Source organism: Camelina sativa, chromosome 4, assembly GCF_030686135.1.
Source record: "Camelina sativa cultivar CO46 ecotype springtype chromosome 4, ASM3068613v1".
Lineage (NCBI taxonomy): Eukaryota > Viridiplantae > Streptophyta > Magnoliopsida > Brassicales > Brassicaceae > Camelina > Camelina sativa.
The window spans coordinates 1,117,213-1,137,334 of record NC_141883.1 but is presented as its reverse complement, the minus strand read 5'-3'; the positions used below and the strand labels follow the sequence as shown (position 1 = coordinate 1,137,334).

Sequence of the window (20,122 nt, the reverse complement as noted above, 5' to 3'; positions counted from 1 at the left end):
ACAAATTATTATATTAAAAGAAAACACATGGGAAAAAATAAAAGGTAGTTTTAAACTTTTAAAACCAAATTACAAAATAAACCGTTTGATGATAGATGTTATAAAAAAAAAAAGAAAAAAAAAACCGTTTGATGATCTTTCCCCTCGTTCTTTGCGTATATAAAACACATTATCATGTTTCCATACACTTCACAACTTTGAAGAAAAAAATAAAAACAGAGAGAGAGAAAGAGAGAATCGATTCAGCAATGTCGTCGGAGGAAGATGAGAGTACAAGGATCTCTATCGAACCGGAGAAGCAATCACTTCTTGATCATCACACCGAGAATCACTTCACCGCCCGAGAAATCGTCCGTGACATCATCATCGGTGTCTCCGATGGTTTAACCGTTCCTTTTGCACTCGCCGCCGGTCTCTCTGGTGCCAATGCTTCTTCTTCTATCGTCCTTACTGCCGGAGTCGCCGAAGTCGCTGCCGGCGCTATTTCCATGGGACTCGGCGGGTATTATAATTAAGGATCAGATCACTTTTATATTTTCCGTTTTGATTGACACGTAAACTCTATATTACTTATTTGTGGTATAATTTCTATAAAACATTAACTACATATCAATAAGTTGTGATTTAAAGTTGGTTAAATACTAATTTGTCCCACATCATTTTGTTGGGTTTAAATTAGTCCTAGACGATCATGCAATGATTTGTTTTTTTTTTTTTTTTTTTTTGGTAAGGAGATCATGCAATGATTTTGTTCATATTTAGTCTTGAGTAACCGTCATATGGTACAAAGAAACGTGATTTAACTTTGCATTATTACGAACTTAGGTATTTAGCAGCCAAGAGTGAAGAGGATCATTATGCGAGGGAGATGAAACGTGAACAAGAAGAGATCGTGGCCGTTCCTGAGACTGGTAAAACCAAAAACTTTGACTCAATTTTAATTAAGCCTTCCTTAAGAAGATTAAGGTGTAGATTACACAGTTTAATTATTCAAACAGAGGCAGCAGAAGTGGCAGAGATACTAGCACAGTATGGAATAGAGCCACATGAATATACACCTGTGGTTAATGCTCTTCGTAATAATCCTCCAGCATGGCTTGATTTTATGATGAGGTCAGTATATATAACTTCCCACTAATTTCATTACTATATATTATGGTAATTGTATTGTATTTTTCAACTATATTTTTATCTACTACGACTATACACTAGTCTAGTCTTAGTTAGGGATAAAATCGAGGGATACTTTTAGTTTTCTGCAAAAAGCTGAGCTTTATACTTTCCAGGTGTAGACAAGATTCTATATGGTCCGACTTCCAAAATTTTAATCTGTTTTTCCTAAACAAACAAATTACGTGAATGAGTTGGCTATATTAAACACTTTAATTAGCATGTTGCATGCATGTACAATGGTTATATAGGTTAGACTTTAATTATTTGTTAAATTGATGATAACTCCCACAGGTTTGAACTGGGATTGGAGAAACCTGATCCGAAAAGAGCGTTACAAAGCGCGTTCACGATTGCAATCGCTTATGTTCTTGGCGGTTTTATACCGCTACTTCCCTACATGTTCATACCGCAAGCCATGGAAGCGGTAGTGGCGTCTGTGATCATAACTCTGTTCGCTCTCTTCGTATTTGGCTATGCAAAAGGGCACTTCACCGGCAGCAAACCGCTAAGGAGTGCGTTTGAAACCGCCTTCATAGGAGCAATTGCCTCAGCGGCTGCTTTTGGTATGGCTAAAGCGGTGCAACATTAGCATCAGTAACAAAACTTATGTTTGCGTTTAATGTTTTTTTTTTAATGGTTTGAAACTTCTTTATTGCATGCGTTGTGGTTCTTATCACGCTCAAACTTATGGCAACCAAATTAAAATCCTTTATCTTTTATAAGCACAATTCACTTGGCAAATAAAAATTTGACACATGGTAATTAAGTTTAAGAAAAAATTAAAGAAAATAACATCGAAACAAGTATTTTACTGTTTTTTTTTTTGTTTATCAAGATAAAACGTAGACTATTTATTTTATTTTTAGGAAAAAATGAATTCCAAAATTTTCTCTCAGCACGATTGCACGATCTCACTACTGTTAAAATTGTTTTCTCTCCCTCTACAAATAAAAATGACGATGAATGTATTTAAATACTGTTAAATATTTTGCTATCGAACTACAAAGCTCTCTTCCTATTCAAGGTAAAGAACAATTGTTGGATTCAACCAATATTCAAGAAAGCGGTCTACACGGCCTAAAATTGTATATATTATTCAATATATATTTGTAATTTTAACTATATATATTTAAAATTTTAAGTTTCATATTCATATACATAATTATAAATGTTCACATATTATTAATCTACACCAAATAAATGCACTTTTCTATTTTTTGTTTATAATTTTTTCTAACATATATTTTTATGTTACAAAGAGCGTTACAAAGCGCGTTCAAACATAAGTTTTGTTATTGATGCTAATGTTGCACCGCTTTAGCCATACCAAAAGCAGCCGCTGAGGTAATTGCTCCTATGAAGGCGGTTTCAAACGCACTCCTTAGCAGTTTGCTGCCAGTGAAGTGCCCTTTTGCATAGCCAAATACGAAGAGAGCGAACAGAGTTATGATCCCAGACGCCACTACTGCTTCCATGGCTTGCGGTATGAACATGTAGGGAAGTAGCGGTATAAAACCGCCAAGAACATAAGCGATTGCAATCGTGAACGCGCTTTGTAACGCGCTCCTATATATATTTAAAATTTTAAGTTTCATATTCATATACATAATTATAAATGTTCACATATTATTAATCTACACCAAATAAATGCATTTTTCTATTTTTTGTTTATAATTTTTTCTAACATATATTTTTATATAAATTATATATAATATCATATATATAGATAATGGTTTATGCTCTATGTTGAATTTATTGGGTCGTGCCAGTTTCCGTAAGTTTAGGAATAAAAAAGACTTGTTCTCTTTAGTTTGTTTCAGTTAATTTTGTTTTGCGTAAAACTAGCTTAGTGGTTAAGCTAATGGAGTTGTGTCCTTGTTTTTAGTTTGCTCCAGTTATTTGCTTAAGTTGTTGTAAAACTATAAAACGCATTGAGACGTGATGAATATATTCAGATCATTTTAGTGCAACATTGTGTCTTCTCTGAAACTGCAATTACAATTAGTATGAGAGCAAAATACAAATTTTTCAAAGTGAGAAAAGAGAGAACAGCGAAAGAAAGATGAGTGAAGACAAAACACTTGTGATTCCTCACTTCGACGGTCATTACGATCATTGGAGCGAGTTAATGGAGAACCTCTTACGGGAAAAGGGGCTGTGGAGTCTAGTAGAAGAAGGTGTTTCTGAGCCAGCAGCGGGAATCAAGACTATTGCAGCGCAGCAGAAGAGTCTTGAGGAGTTGAAGAAAAAGGATCATCAAGTCAAGTATTACCTGTTTCAAGCAATCGATCCGGTCGTATTTGAACAGATCTTGGATCGCAAAACATCCAAAATCATCTGGGAATCCATGAAGAGAAAGTTTGGAGGAAACGAGAGAGTGAAGCGATCTCTTCTCAAAACCTTAAGGAGAGATTTTGAGGTTCTTACCATGAAGAATGAAAAGAGTATTGACGACTACTTCAAAAGGGTGATGACTGTTTCCAACCATATGAGAAGTAATGTGGAAGACATGCTAGATTAGAAGATCGTTGAGAAGATACGTCGAACTCTGACCGAAATATTCACTTATGTTGACAAGTCTATCGAGGAGTCTAAAGACACAGGGAACATGAAGATTGATGAGCTACAGAGCTCTCTATCCGTTCACGAGAAGAAATTCAAGAAGAGCAACCGTGAAGAAGAAGCTCAAGCTCTCAATGTCTGAGGAAGAGGACGAGGATCCTATAGAGGTCAAGGGAGGGGCAGAGGACACTCATTTAACAAGGCAAAAATTGAGTGTTACAGCTGCCACAATCTTGGACACTTTGCCTATGAATGTCCAAGTGGGAACAATGGTGTACACTTTGCAGAGATTGATGAAAAAGAGTAAGTTCTTCTTATGGCTTATGTTGAACTTCAAGGGACCAGAAGAGGAGATGTCTGGTTCGTAGATTCTGGATGCTCAAACCACATGTGTGGTGAGAGAAACATGTTCTCGAGTTTGGACACTACATTCACTCACAATGTCAAACTCGGGAATAACAACAAGTTGATGGTCAGTGGAAAAGGAGTCGTGAAGATAACACTCAATGGAATAAGCTACGTGGTTAATGACGTTTATTACGTCCCTGAATTGAAGAACAATCTGCTAAGTGTTGAGCAACTCCAAGAGAAGGAGCTGGACGTCTTGTTCAAAGGAGGAGAAAGAAGAACTTGCAGCATCTATCATCCCTTAAGAGGAAAGATAGCAGAGTCCATTATGACTGCAAATCGGATGTTCGTTCTGCTAAGTGATACATGTGATAAGGCAATGGAGGAAAGATGCTTACAAGTTGATGTTGCAAACAAAGAAGAACTATGGCATCATCGATATGGTCATCTCAGCTACAAAGGTCTTCTCATCCTGCGTAACAAGGAGATGGTCACCAGATTACCAGACATTGGACAAATGAAGATCACATGTGAAGCATGTATCAAAGGGAAACATCACCGAGTCTCTTTCCCAAAACAGAGCAAATGGAGATCAATCGAAAAGCTGGAACTCATCCACTCTGATCTGTGCGGTCCAATTAATCCACCATCAAATAGCCAAAAGAGGTACTTAATAAGCTTCATTGATGATTTCTCAAGGAAAACATGGATATACTTTGTAGTAGAGAAATCAGAGGCCTTCCACATTTTCAAAGAGTTCAAGGCGTTTGTGGAAAAGCAATCAGGGAATTTCATTAAGTGTCTGCGAACTGACAGAGGAGGAGAGTACAACTCTACTGAGTTCAAGGAGTTTTGCAAAGAACACGGGATCAAGCGACAACTCACCACTGCATACACTCCGCAGCAAAACGGAGTCGCTGAGCGCAAAAACATAACGATTATGAACATGGTGAGGGCGTTGTTATCAGAGAAGGAAGTGCCAAAGAGTTTTTGGCCAGATGCAGTACAGTGGGAAAATCATGTTCTTAATCAATCTCCTACAGCGATCGTGAAAGATATGACACCGGAGGAAGCATGGAGAGGTTCCAAGCCATCGGTTGAGTACTTCAAAGTCTTTGGTAGCATCGGATACATCCATGTTCCCGATGTCAAATGAACCAAACTTGACGACAAGAGCATGATGTGTGCCATGACTGGCTACAGTAGCAAATCAAAAGCTTTCAAAATGTTTGATCCCATAGAGAAGAAGGTTCATGTTAGCAGAGACGTGATCTTTGAAAAGGAAAAGAAATTGAAGTGGGACGATAGTTATTCAAGTGAACAAAGCATGGAGCTTGAGTGGGAAGATGAGTACGAATGTGTTGAAAATGAAAACGAAGAAGAGGAGGTAGAAGCAGGAGATCAAATTGAGGACTTTTCCTCGCCCATTCAAGTCAACACTGAAGCTACAAACTCAACAGTTTGTAGACCAAGAAGGCCACCTGCTTGGCACGATGATTACACCTCTGGAGAAGAATTATCTGATGCTGAAGATGAGGCAAACATGGCGAGAATTTGACTTGAAATGATGGCTTTCATGGTCATCTCAGATCCAACAACTTTCATGGAAGCTGCAAAGCACTTGAGGTGGAAAGAGGCGATGGATGCTGAGATAAGTTCGGTTGAGAAGAATCACACCTGGTTGTTGGTGACGCTTCCAGATGGAGCAAAGGCAATCAGAGTGAAATGGATCTACAAAACCAAATTCAACGAGCTGGGAGAAGTAGACAAATTCAAAGCCAGACTTGTCGTGAAAGGCTATGCTCAAGAGTATGTAATTGACTACATAGAAGTCTTTGCACTTGTGGCTCGAATGGATACTGTAAGAATGATTATCACAATGGCAGCTCAACACGGTTGGGGTATTCATCAACTGGATGTGAAATCGGCATTCTTACATGGCGAGTTAAAGGAGGATGTTTTTGTGTAACAGCCTCAAGGTTATGAGGCAACCGGGAAGGAGCATATGGTTTACAAATTGCACAAAGCCCTGTATGGACTAAAACAGGCACCAAGAGTCTGGTTCAGTCGCATTGAAGCTTACTTTATTAGAGAAGGTTTCGAGAGCAGCATCAGTGAACAAACCTTGTTCATCAAACGCAGAAGAGGTAAAATACTCATTGTTAGCATCTACGTTGATGACTTGCTTTTTACTGGTGATGATGATGAGTTGTTACCTGAGTTCAAGCAGTCTATGAAAAGGGAATTCGATATGACTGATTTAGGTAGAATGAGATAATTTCTTGGCATAGAAGTAGTGCAAAAGTACAATGGCATTTTTATCTGTCAAAGAAAATATGCAGCGGAGGTCATCGAGAGATTTGGAATACAGAATTTTAATTCTGTTTGCAATCCAATAGTTCATGGTCAGAAAATTGGTCGAGACGAGGCAGGTGTGAAGGTCGATGCAACTTTGTACAAGCAGATGGTGGGAAGCTTAATGTATTTAACAGCAACACGTCATGATATGATGTTTGTGGTGTGCCCCATCAGTCATTTCATGGCCAGTCCAACACAGCTGCACTTTGGTGTTGTGAAAAGGATCATGCGATATTTGAAAGGTACTATGGAGTATGGGATTTGGTACAAGAAAGAGGGAAGAACAGGGCTCGTCGATTACACGGATAGTGATTATGCGGGAGATATTGATGATAGCAAGAGCACTTTAGGGTATGTGTTTTTGTTGGGTGGAGGAGTCGTTGCATGGTCATCACGAAAGCAACCCATTGTGAAGTTTTCGACCGCTGAGGTAGAGTACATTGCAGCAGCAACCTGCGCTTGTCAAGCTGTTTGGATGGGAAGAGTTCTAGAGGAAATCGGATACGATAAAGGAGGAGAAATGGTGCTGTTGTGTAACAATACTTCTACTATCAAGCTGTCTAAGAATGCTGTTTTACACGGGAGATCCAAACATATCAAGGTTCGTTATCATTTTCTAAGGGACTTGGTTAAAGAAGGAGCCATTAAAGATATCATGACAAAGCCGTTGAAGATGGTAACGTTTTAGAGAATTCGTGAAGCTTTTGGAATGAGCATTTTGAACTGAGTTCTTAAGAGACTTCAGTTCAGGGGAGGGATGTTGAGTTTATTGGGTCGTGCCTTTGTTTCCGTAAGTTTAGGAATAAAAGAGACTTGTTCTCTTTAGTTTGTTTCAGTCAATTCTGTTTTGCGTAAAACTAGCTTAGTGGTTAAGCTAGTGGAGTTGTGTCCTTGTTTTTAGTTTGCTTCAGTTGTTGTAAAACTATAAAACGCATTGAGACGTGATGAATATATTCAGATCATTGTAGTGCAATATTGTGTCTTCTCTGAAACTGCAATTACACTCTAAACGTCTAAACCGCCTATTTAGGCGCTAGGCGCTGGATCACCCTCTCTTAATTAAGGAAACCAATTCTGTTTATCAACCAATTTTAAAATTATTAATTCTAAACATTATATTATAGTTTTTAATTATAACATCTAAATCCAAATCACTTTTTATAAATCCAAACCGATATATAATTTTATTTAATTGTATAATATAAACCCTAACCACTCATTTATAAACCATAATGAAATACAATTTTGTTTAATTGTAAATCTAAACCCTAACCACTCTTTTATAAACCCAAACCGATATTGAAGTTTGAGGCCATGAATCTCAAGTATCGAAGCACTGAGACTGAAGCCATTGTCATCGTATCGTAGTCGAAGGTATGTTATTCCTCAGACTTATATTTACTTCAGCTTTGTGTGTAGTTTTAGATTAAAGTCTTAAATTGTGTTTTGTTCACGTTTTGCTTGTAGTTGTTGGGCTGATAACATAGCGATTAGGGTGTAAGCCCTGTTTTAAAAATCGGTCTTGGCGGCCGGTTAATCGCCGGAAAAGCGCTCGGCGGCACCCAGCCGCCGCGAGTTTAGTAAACTCGGTCAATAAATCGGATATGTGAAAAAAAAACTCAAATTTTTGTTAGAGTTATGATGAAAATCGATTATTTATAATTAGATCTAAAGGTTTTGTATATAGTATGGTGTAAACCGAACCAAAAAATGTTGGGAAACGGAAAAATTACAGTGGCTCGCGTTTTAGGGTTTGTGGGTGCGCAGTCGGAAGGAAGAAGATGAAGCGACAATACCGATTTTACCCTTTTATAAAGTGAATTGATTAAAAATATACTGCTGAGACTCGAACCATGGACGTATGACTTCGTAATAGGGACTAAAACCACTACACCATCGGAGATATTTGTAATTTTACACATGAAATAATATATATACTTTTAATGTTAGATATAAGCCCTAAAACTAGTTCCCGATTAATCCCCGTGTAATTTCCGATTAATTGATTAATCGCTAGGCCTAGCTCGACCGCCCGACTAGCACCTAGCGATTTCTAAAACATGGGTTGTAAGTCTTGCTTTGGTTACGTTTTTTATCATTTATTGTCTCTTGTTCTGTTTACGTTCTAAGTCTTGTTTTGGTTATGTTGTAAGTCTTGTTTTAAGTCTTGTTTGGTTCTTCACATTGATAGCTTGTTTGGTCACACTTAAACATAAATTGCTTGGTAGTTGTAATAGTTAAACATAAATTGGGTGGTAGTTGTCATTGATTGTGTGTTATGTCATACTTAAACACAACAAACACTTAAACCTTACCTAACCACTTTACCATAAATGCAACTACCAAACCATTCTTAATTGTTCTCTATCCACCAAACCAGTTCTTCTATATATGCCGCTACTGTGTTTAAAGCTTTAGGTTTCTTTTCTTGTATAAGCTATTTGCAGGATCATCCGGAGTTCTACACAACCTATATTTGCAGATTATATTGGGAAGTTCTGTATAGAATCTATTGAGTTTGAAAAATTGAGTCTTGGAACGCTTCCACCAACAGTTCACGGTAAATCCTTGGTCCCATTTAGTTCTTGTGATCTCTTACCGTTGTGTTCTATGTGCTAATTTGGTTAATGACATTTTGTCTCTAATCTCCTGCAGGAGTTAAGTTCTATGAGACCAACGAGAAGGAGCTTTTGTTAGAACCATCAATAAAGTGGGCAGGAAATCCCAACATTGTTTTGGTGCTAAAGATGATGTCTTTACGAATTAGAGTTCAGGTCAGTAAGAGTGATAATGGAACGCAAGCAATGCAAAGCTTTACTACTCTTAGTTCCATAAACACGGAAGTTTTATCATCTTTTACCTTTGCAGCCTCTTCTGCCGACCTTCCCTTGTTTTGGAATGGTTGTAGTTTCATTAATGGAAAAGGTCGCTATATCTCACATAAAAGTGACTCAGAACTGATTTGAAAGTTACTTGCTTTACCACATGTTGATCAACATGATTCTCTATGCAGCCACATGTTGATTTTGGATTGAAAGTGCTTGGTGGAGTTTGGCTACTGCAAAATGTTTTCATTGAGTTGTGTTCTATTCTTGTATGGCAATCAAAAAATTAGACACCCAAAGATGACTAATGGGAGGACAAAAAAAAAACAAGGGTGAGGAGAGATTAGTATTAGTTTTAATATTAATAAAAGATAGAAACATTTATTTGAGTATGTGCAATGACAATGCTCTAAACCCTAACACTCTTTTGTAAACCCAAACCAACATATAATTTATTAATTTTATTAATTGTAAAATCTAAACTTTAGCCACTTTTTTGTAAACCTAAACCGACATAATTTTGTTTAATTGTAAAATCTAAACTCTAATCATTCTTTTATAAACTTAAACCGACATATATTTTATTAATTAAAAAATTTAAATTTTAATTCTCCTTTATAAACCTAAACCGAAATAATTTCATTAATAAAAAGTCTACAGAATTTGTTTCCTTAATTTATTTGTCTTTTTATTTTACTTTTGATTATTTTATAAATCTTATTATGTTGTAAAACACGGATGGTGGACCTTCCATAACCGGCCCATACATGTCCTAGTGTGTAAGGCCCATGGCCGAAGGCCCATTGCCTAATTCCTATTCCTATTCGGTTTTGTACTAAGGGTTTATCTATCCCTATATATATGTAACATTCGATTGAGTTAATAATAATAAGAGAGAAAACCTCCTTCGAGTTTCTCTAGTTTCACAACACGTTATCAGCACGAGTTTTCCCTAAACTCCAACTGAGAAAATCCCTAAAACCCTAAAGCCACCGCACATCTTCTCCTGTTCGTCCAAGCTCTCAAACGGATCAAGTTCGTGATTGTTCAAGCTTGGAGATCGGTTCTAGTTTGTATTCAAAACCAGTCTGAGGTTCGTTGCCTGTTCGTGATAAAAAGCTCAAGATATATCCGAGGTCTTTAGCTCCCGGATCAATTCCAGTCAACCCCAAACTGTGGAAGGTAAATAAATCAAACCTTCTTAGAACATATGAATCGAACCTGATCTCTTAAATCTAATAGAACCCTAAAATCTACAAGTAACAATCAAGAAACAAAAACTCTAAGCTTTGAAACTCTAAAACCCTAAAACTTTAAAATCGATTGCTGTAAGGTTTTAGGATTGCTTAGATTGATTGCAATTAAACCAATTATGCTATGATTAAAATCTGGTTGTTGTTGATTGCTTGCTTGAAAATCGTTTGCATGAGAACCTTAGAACTAGAAACCTAAAATTGAAATTCATAGAAAAAAATATTAATCTGTTTGTTCTAAGCTTAAACCCGATTATCTTTGATTGTTTGTTTAAAACAAAAACCCTAAAATCAAACCCTAAAATCGGAATCCTAGAGAAAATCTAGCTCCCTAAATTTTTTGTCATTATCCTGTTTATAGAAAAAAAAAGGAAAATTGAAGAAAAAAGAAATCTTATCTACGAAAAGGAAAATTTCTAAAACTTAAAATTATGTGCATATTTTCCTGTTTCATACTAGACTTATCTAGGATTATTTTCATGCGTGATAAACCACGAAATTATGTAATAAAAGACAAGAAATCATCTACTAAAATCGGCATGTTTCGGTCTCATATACCGCATGGCCTAGTTTGATATAATGACATGTTTCGATCTCATATACCGCATGGCCTAGTTTGATATAATGACCTGTTTCGGTCTCAAATACCGCATGGCCTAGTTTAATATTAAATCCATGGTTCGGTCTTAAATACTGCATGACCTAGACTAAAACAATTGGCATGGTTCGGTCTTAAACACCGCATGGCCTAAGACTAAAATAACTGCATGGTTTGGTCTCAAATACCGCATGATAATAATCGGGTGCATGTTTTGTATTTTATAATGGGCATTGGATACTAAGATTAACCTGAAATCAAAGGACCTATGTGAGTGCATTGAGGATGATAATAATTGCACTGAGAAAATTAGATATAAGGCGATTTGCACATACGCCATCATCTTGCTGATAGTCTCAAGAACCAGTACCTTACCATTGATAATCCTCTTGACCTTTGGACAGAGTTGAAAAACAGATGGACACCAAAAGACGGTGCTCCTACCAAAGGCTCAATTCGATTGGAAAAATCTAAGGATCCAGGATTTTAAATTCGTGGATGAGTATAATTCAGAGCTATTTAAGATAGTCTGGATATTGAAATTATGTGGTAAGGAGGTTACTGAGGAGGACTTGCTAGAGAAGACATTCTCAACCTTTCACACTAATAACATACTACTTCAGCAACAGTATTGTGAAAAGGGTTTTAAGACATATTCAAGACAGTATTGTGAGGTTATGGCCGTGGGAACCGATCCGACTTCGGTCGTGGTCGTGGTAGAGGCCGCAGAATTTTCAAACCGCAACATAAGACTAAATCGGTTTATCACCGATGTGGTATGGCAAATCATTGGGCTAAGACATGCAGAACATTTAAGCATCTTATTGATCTCTATCAAGAGAGTTTGAAAAAAAAATCCATAAGCTAACCTGGTTCATCTCGATGGTGAAGAAGATTTTAACCATGAGAATGATGACCAATTGGATTATGAGATTTCAGATTGTCTAGGAGAGGATAATTACTTTTAAAATTGTCTTGATTTAATTTCTATGTTTTATACTTTGAATTTTATTGGATTATGATTTTGAATTATTATTTTGGTTTAAAACCAATTATATTATTACCTTTAAATATGCATTTGTTATGCTTTTATGGATAAAACATAATTCTTGTCCATATTGAGAAATGGCTGAGGACAAAAATATAATTGTGGTGGATAGTGGACCAAGCCACACAATTTTGAATGATAAGAGATATTTTGCTAAATCTCATTTTTGAAAAATGCCAATATTAGCACAATAGCGGGTATAGCAAGTCTAATTGAAGGCTACGACCAGACTCATATATTATTACCTAATGGCACACATCTTGAACTAAGTGATGCCTTATATTCACCCAGATCAAAGAGGAGCTTATTGAGTTTTAAGGACATTTGTTTGAACGGTTTCCATGTTGAAACTAAGGGTGAAGGAAACCAAGAGTTCCTACATATTACGGAAATCACCCAAGGACATAAGAAAGTCCTAGAGTCTATACCCGCACTAGCCACTGGTTTATACCATGCTAAGATAAATATGATAGAGGCTAATTTGGCAATGAATAAAATGTTCAATGAACAATTCACTTTATGGCATGACCGGCTTGGCCATCCGGGTTCTAACATGATGCGTAAGCTAATAAAGAATTCTAATGGGCACACTCTTAAAGAAAGAAAAGTTATCCCTAAAAATCTCACGTGTGTAGCATGTGCACAAGGGAAACTTATTATAAGGCCATCACCAGTGAAAGTCACTAAAGAGAGTTTAAACTTTCTGGAAAGGATACAAGGAGATATATGTGGACCAATACACCCACCTTGTGGGACGTTTAGATATTTCATGGTCCTTATTGATGCATCGATCAGATGGTCGCATGTTTGCTTATTGTCAACTAGAAACCTTGCGTTTGCTAGATTGCTGGCCCAGATTATACGTCTGCGAGCCCACTTTCCAGATTTTCCACTTAAGACTATACGTCTAGACAATGCTGGTGAATTTACATCCCAAGCGTTTAATGAATATTGTATGTCCATGGGGTGAGTGTGGAACATCCTGTGGCACATGTCCATGCATAAAATGGATTAGCTGAATCTTTCATTAAACGTATTCAATTGATTGCTCGGCCATTGCTTATGAGGTCGCAACTTCCTGTGTCGGCTTGGGGACACACAGTATTACATGCAGCTGAATTAATACGTATCAGGTCATCTAGTGAATATAACTATTCACCATCCCAATTATTAACGGGTCATGAGCCAGACATATCCCATCTAAGAACATTCGGGTGTGTCGTTTATGTACCAATTGCTCCACCACAGAGAACTAAGATGGGACCTCAAAGGAGGATGGGAATATATGTTGGATATGATTCTCCCACCATTATTAAGTATTTTGAGCCAGATACGCGGATTGTCAGTTTGCTGAATCCAAATTTCCTATGTTGGGTGGAGAGAAAAACAAGCTAGTCAAAGAATTATCATGGAATCAAACATCCTTAAATTGGCAAGATCCTCGGACTCTAGCATGTGAGGCAGAGGTCCTAAAGATTATAAATTTGCAAAAGCTAGCTAATCAATTGCCAAATTACTTTGCTGATCCTAAGAGAGTAATAAAATCGTACATACCAGCTTGTAATACACCAGTACGTATTGATGTTCAAAAGGAACACAATATTCAAGTTGCTACAGAGTCTATGGCCCGTTTGAAACATGGTAGACCATTAGGTTCCAAAGATAAGAACCCTCTGAAATCTAAGAAAGGTGCCAACCAAACCGAGGTTAAGGAAATTATAGACATGGCCGCGGCAAATCCTAAGGTACCAAATGAGGTTTGGGACGCTGAACCTCAAGGACCTGAAGGTATTGATATTAATGAGATCTAAATAAATTATATCATGTATGGAATACAATGGAACCGTAAAGATGTCGACATTGATGAAATATTTGCATACAAGGTAGAACTTGAAATAAATGAGGATCATGAACCCACATCTATATTAGAGTGCACTCAAAGTAAAGATTGGTTAAAATGGAAAGAAGTCATTGACGTGGAGTTAAACTCTTTAAAGAAGAGGAATGTGTTTGTTCCGATCTTAAGGACACCATTCGATATAAAGCCAGTTGGACATAAATGGGTCTTTGTAAGAAAGAGAAATGAGAGTAATGAAATCGTGAGATATAAGACACGGGTTGTAGCACAAGGATTCTCTCAAAGACCAGGAATAGATTATGAGGAGACATACTCCCCTGTGATGGATGCAACGACTTTTAGATATTTGCTAAGTCTGGCTATAAGAGAAAAACTCGATTTGCGATTAATGGATGTTGTAACCGCATATCTATATGGTCCACTGGATAATGAGATTTATATGAGATTACCAGAGGGTATTGAGCTAAAAAATAAGAGCGGTTCTCGAGAACAATACTGCAAAAGGCTAAACAAATCCCTTTATAGACTGAAACAGAGTGGGCGAATGTGGTACAATAGACTAAGTGAGTACCTAGCCAAAGAGGGATATAAGAATGATCCCATCAGTCCATGTATTTTTATAAAGAAGTTTGCAAACAAAGGGTTTGTAATCATAGCAGTATATGTGGATGATTTAAATATCCTAGGAACCTCTGGGAAAATCGCCCAAACAGTTGAATATCTCAAGAAAGAGTTTAAAGTGAAAGACCTAGGTAAAACTAAGTTCTGTTTGGGATTGCAGCTTTAGTACATAAAAGATGGAATCCTTGTGCATCAAATGGCATATACTGAAAAGGTACTCAAGAGGTTTAATATGGACCAATCTCACCCATTGACTAGCCCAATGATTGTAAGGAGCCTTGATTTGGATAAAGATCCATTCCGTTCAAGGAAGGACGATGAAGAAATTCTCGGTCCGGAAGTGCCATACCTCAGTTCTATAGGAGCGTTAATGTTCTTGGCTAGCCACACTAGACCAGACATATGTTTTTCCGTGAACCTCCTAGCTAGATTTAGCTCTTGTTCAACCCAAAGGCACTGGAACGGTATCAAACATGTATTGCATTACCTACAAGGAACGCTTGATTTGGGTTTATATTATACTAACTATAACAAAGAAGGTTTAGTTGGTTTTGCTGATGCAGGTTATCTATCGGATCCACATAATGCAAGGTCCCAAACTGGTTATGTATTTACACACGGTGGTACAACAATTTCATGGCGTTCTATGAAGCAAACCATTGCAGCCACTTCATCTAATCATGCAGAGATTTTGGCAATGCATGAAGCCAGCTGTGAGTGTGTGTGGTTGAGATCGATGACTGAACATATCAGGACAGATTGTGGCATGGCCGACGATAAGGAACCAACGGTTATATATGAAGACAATACAGCCTGCATCGCACAGCTTAAGGAAGGATATATCAAGGGAGATCGGACAAAGCACATTTTACCGAAGTTCTTCTTCACACATGAACTACAAAAGGTCGGAGAAGTTCAAGTAGTACAAGTTCTGTCTTGCGACAATTCAGCCGATCTCTTCACCAAATCTTTATCGACATCGACACTCAAGAAGCTCACGCACCCGATTGGAATGCGGAGACTTAAGGACTTCTAGTGATGCTTGGAACAAGGGGAGTAATGCGTGCTGTACTCTTTTTCCTTCACCATGGTTTTGTCCCAATGGGTTTTCCTGGTAAGGTTTTAATGAGACAGCACTCCCAAGCGCATTACAGAGATCCTTTAGCATTTGCACGGTTATGTCATCCAAGGGGGAGTGTCGTAAAACACGGATGGTGGATCTTCTATAACCGGCCCATACATGTCCTAGTGTGTAAGGCCCCATCGCCTATTTCCTATTCCTAGTCGGTTTTGTACTAAGGGTTTATCTATCCCTATATATATGTAACATTCGATTGAGTTAATAATAATAAGAGAGAAAAACTCCTTCGAGTTTCTCTAGTTTCACAACATATTATACAAAGTTAGGTTTTGAAAGTTAGCCATCAATAGGAATTTGACAAGTGTCAAGTTTTTAATATGAGATTTTGACATGTGTAAAAGTTAATATTTAATAGGAGAGATTTGAGAATTGAGATATTGTTTTGAAAAAAAAAAAGTTGTTTAAACAATATTAATAATGTAAAAAGATAATTATAAAAAATTACAAAAATTAAATAGTTTTTTAAAAAATAATTATAAGAAGACTATATATTTCATAAAATTCGAAATTATAACATTATTTACTTATTTTTAATTTCAAGGTTATTAATTCAACAAAAAAAATAGAAAAGGAATTAAGGAAAATTTACAATTAATTATTAATTCTAAAAAAATATAAATATTCACCTCTATATAAACATAGATCGTCTAACATTTTTCATCTAACAAAATAATTTATTCAAAAACACTGCTTTAAATTTTGTTCTATTGGTAAAAAAAATTAATGGGAAGGTAAATTTTTTTTATTTTCTTAAACCAAAACTTTCTCCTACTTTCTCTTTTTTCAGTTTGGAATAAGTAAGATTAATATGTTGACCAAAACAAATATAAGATTAATATATGCGTCTTTTTTTCTAATACTATATTTTTAATTTTATTGTAGTATTTTTAGATTGTTTTATTTAATTTATATTTTCATCTTTGATTTGAGATTCATATATTACTGTGCTTATAATTTTGTATTATTTCTTTAATTATTTCAAATTAATTTTCTTCATAGAATTTGAAATAATTTACATAGTATATATACTGTATGTTATAATTTACATTGGTCAGTTTTAAACTTTTAAAGAAGTGTTTTTTAAGCTAACAATTTTAGTGATTAAAGAAACTATATAAAAGTGAAAATAAATAGACCTATAATAGTTGGCTTAATATGTTTATATAGATATTTTTCTGGTGTGATGGTAAAGAATATATTTGTAACATACAATATACTTAGATGTAAAAAAACAAAACACTTTTAATGATAACATACATAAAAAATTTGTAAAGAGATATAAATCAGTGTATAATAACAAAAAAAAATTATAATTTAATTTACAAAATTTTAAAACCGCATATCAGGCGGGTGCTTATCTAGTACGATATGATATAGGGTTTTGTTTAATTTGTTTCCAATAATTTTTCTTCCCTTCTTCCTACATTTATTTTATTGCCTCATATCTCTTTCTATATGTAACTACAATGTGCTCTACATAACCACGTTAGTTAAAAAAAATCAGAATATTCAGTTTAAAATATTTGTTCCATAGTTTTTTTCTAAAAATTTAAACTCGGGAAATTTTAGTATTTTCATATATACTAGAAAGTTTCTGAACATGCTATGACAGATACCCAAGAAGACTCTTGCCGTCCATCGCCATACACTCAATGACTCAAAAGGTACTACTATCATTTAACAGTTCAAGATAACAATTAGAACATCCTTTAGATCTATGTCATCTCTATTTTTCTCCAATTGAATTCCAAATCCACATTAAATTCTACAGGAACCTGTTTCTGGAGGGTTTAAAGCTTTAAATGTCAAAGTATTCACAAAACACATAAAACGCAAGTAAGTTTTAATGGTTAAAGCAAGCAGCCTCAAAAGCTTTGTGTTGTATTGTTTGAAATAACTTTTGTTGAATTGTATTTAAAATACAACACATATGTTACCTAGAATTGCTTAAAATATGGTACTGAATACAAGTTTTTTTTTTGTTTTAAAAAAAAAGTTTAATCAATGGTTTTGTGTTGAAAGCATTGTTGACCGATAGGTATTTTGTGTTCAAAACACTACTGAAATCAAAACAATGTTTTTTTTCTGGGAATAAAATACCAGTTAGATAATCGATTTATCTGTTATAAAACACTTGGAGTAGATTTCCATAACCGGCCCATTATATGTCTTGGTGTGTAAGGCCCATGGCCAAAGGCCCATGGCCTATTTCCTATTCCTAGTCGGTTTATGTTTAAGCCTTTGTTTTACTATATATATGTAACATTCGATCAAGTTATGAATAAGAATAAGACAAGAGAAAACCTCCTTCGATTTCTCTAGTTTACAACACGTTATCAGCACGATAGCCCTAAAAGTCCAACTGAAAAAAAATTCCTAAAAACCCTAAAAACCCTAAAACCGCCGCCGCACAAAACCCTTGTTCGTCCAAGCTCGGCGATCGGTTCATGTCCGTGATCCGTCCATGTTCGTGGTCAGATCTTGTCCGGGTGAGTTCCTGTTCGGAGATCAGTTCGTGTTCGTGAGAAGCCTGCGTTCGTGATCAAATCAGTTCGTGGCAAAGCTTGTTAAATCTGAGGTCTTTAGCTCCCGGATCAATCCGTTCAACCCCAAATCAGTGGAAGGTAAACAATAATCTAAACCCCCTTAGAACCTATGAAATCGAACATGATCTCTTAAATCTAATGGAACCCTAAAATATACAAGTAAACAACCAACAAATAAAACCCTAAGCTTTGAGATCCTAAAACCCTAGAATCCTAAAACTTTAAAATTTGGCTGCTTGAGGTTTAGGATTGCTTAGATTGATTGCAATTGAACTAATCATGATATGTTTAAAATCTGGTTGTTATTGCTTGTTTACTTGTTGCATGAAAACCTTAGAACTAGAAACCTAAAATCGAAAAAAAATATTAAGCTGTTTGTTCTAAGGATTAAATCCGATTAAGATTGTTTGTTTAATCAAACCCTAAAACTAAGAAATTAAAATCGAAATTATATGTGTTTTGCATGAAAATAAAATTAGGATAAATTCCAAATTAAATCTAGACATTATCCTAAAATCCTAGAAAATATTTCCTAAAACTTTGTGGTTAGTAAAAAAAAAAAGGAAAATTTAAGAAAAAGGAAATTTAGTAAAAGGAAAAACATTGCATGCTAGATTATATTTGTTGTCTAGGATTGTTGTTTCATGCATAATAAGCCACGAAAATTTGAATGTAAAAGCATGCCATGGTTCGGTGTCAAATACCGTATGACCTTAAGTGATTGGCATGGTTCGGTCTCAAATACCGCATGACCTAAATTTGTTGCATGGTTCGGTCTTAAATACCGCATGCTAATGATCGGATGCATGTTCTGTTTTATAGATGGCAAAGCTTAACAATCTCTCTTATGCTGCCCTTAATGTTTTTGGAGATAATTACTTGCAATGGGCATTGGACACAAAGATCAATCTGAAATCAAAAGATCTTTGCGAGTGCATTGAGGAGGATAATGATTGTTCTGAAAAGAACAAGTACAAGGCAAAAATGCATATTCGCCATCACCTTGCTGAGAGTCTCAAAAACCAGTACCTCACTATTGAAGATCCTCTTGACCTTTGGACAGCATTGAGAAATAGATACAGACACCAAAAGACGGTGCTCCTACCAAAGGCTCAATTTGATTAGAAAAACTTAAGAATCCAGGATTTCAAAACCGTGGATGAGTATAACTCAGAGCTATTTAAGATAGTCTCAATCCTAAAGTTATGTGGTACTGAGGTTACTAAGAAGGACTTGCTAGAGAAGACATTCTCTACCTTTCACTCCAATAACATACTGTTTCAACAACAGTATCGTGAAAAGGGGTTTAAAACGTTTGTAGACATCATCTCTTGTTTGTTGCTTGCTGAACAGAACAATGAGCTATTGATGATGAATAGTGCTTTGAGACCTCCGGGTACAGCTCCATTACCGGAAGCTCACAAGGTTGATATGGCAAAGAAAAATCCCAACGAGCCTAAAGAGCCAAAGGAGACTAAAGAGTGTAACTATGTCCATAAGGACAAGTATGGTCGTGGCCGTGGGAGAGGTGGACGTGGTGGTCCTGGTCATGGGACCTACAAAGGACACAACTTTGGTAGTCAAGGCCGTGGAAACCGATTCGGCTTCGGCCGTGGTCGGGGTAGAGGCCGTGGGCAATTTAAACCGCAACATAAGACCAAGTCCACTTGCCATAGATGTGGTATGGAGAACCACTGGGTAAAGACATGCAAAACTCCTAAGCATCTTGTTGACCTCTATCAAGACATGAGAAGGATGACCTATTGGATTATGAAACCTCTGATTGTTTAA

General features: G+C 36.2%; 1 protein-coding gene, 1 long non-coding RNA gene and 2 pseudogenes across 3 annotated transcripts; all 4 read left to right on the top strand.

Moving 5' to 3' along the window:
• The first annotated feature begins 78 nt into the window (after positions 1 to 78).
• On the top strand, positions 79 to 1,901 carry LOC104783442 (vacuolar iron transporter 1-like). The gene is made up of 4 exons (XM_087509687.1): positions 79 to 502; positions 826 to 911; positions 999 to 1,113; positions 1,465 to 1,901. The coding sequence occupies exons 1-4, from the start codon at positions 132 to 134 to the stop codon at positions 1,760 to 1,762; spliced, it is 870 nt and encodes a 289-aa protein (XP_087365813.1). The 5' UTR covers positions 79 to 131; the 3' UTR covers positions 1,763 to 1,901.
• A 1,334-nt stretch (positions 1,902 to 3,235) lies between these two features.
• On the top strand, positions 3,236 to 4,042 carry LOC147945182 (uncharacterized; annotated as a pseudogene).
• Positions 4,043 to 8,857: 4,815 nt separating this feature from the next.
• LOC104779501 (uncharacterized) lies at positions 8,858 to 9,656 on the top strand. Of its 2 annotated transcripts, XR_002037615.2 has the most exons (4): positions 8,858 to 9,001; positions 9,097 to 9,215; positions 9,310 to 9,366; positions 9,455 to 9,656. It is a non-coding gene; the product is annotated as an uncharacterized LOC104779501 (long non-coding RNA). The 2 variants fall into 2 exon arrangements; XR_015596380.1 differs by lacking the exon at positions 9,310 to 9,366.
• A 9,497-nt stretch (positions 9,657 to 19,153) lies between these two features.
• Positions 19,154 to 20,122, top strand: LOC147945181 (uncharacterized; annotated as a pseudogene).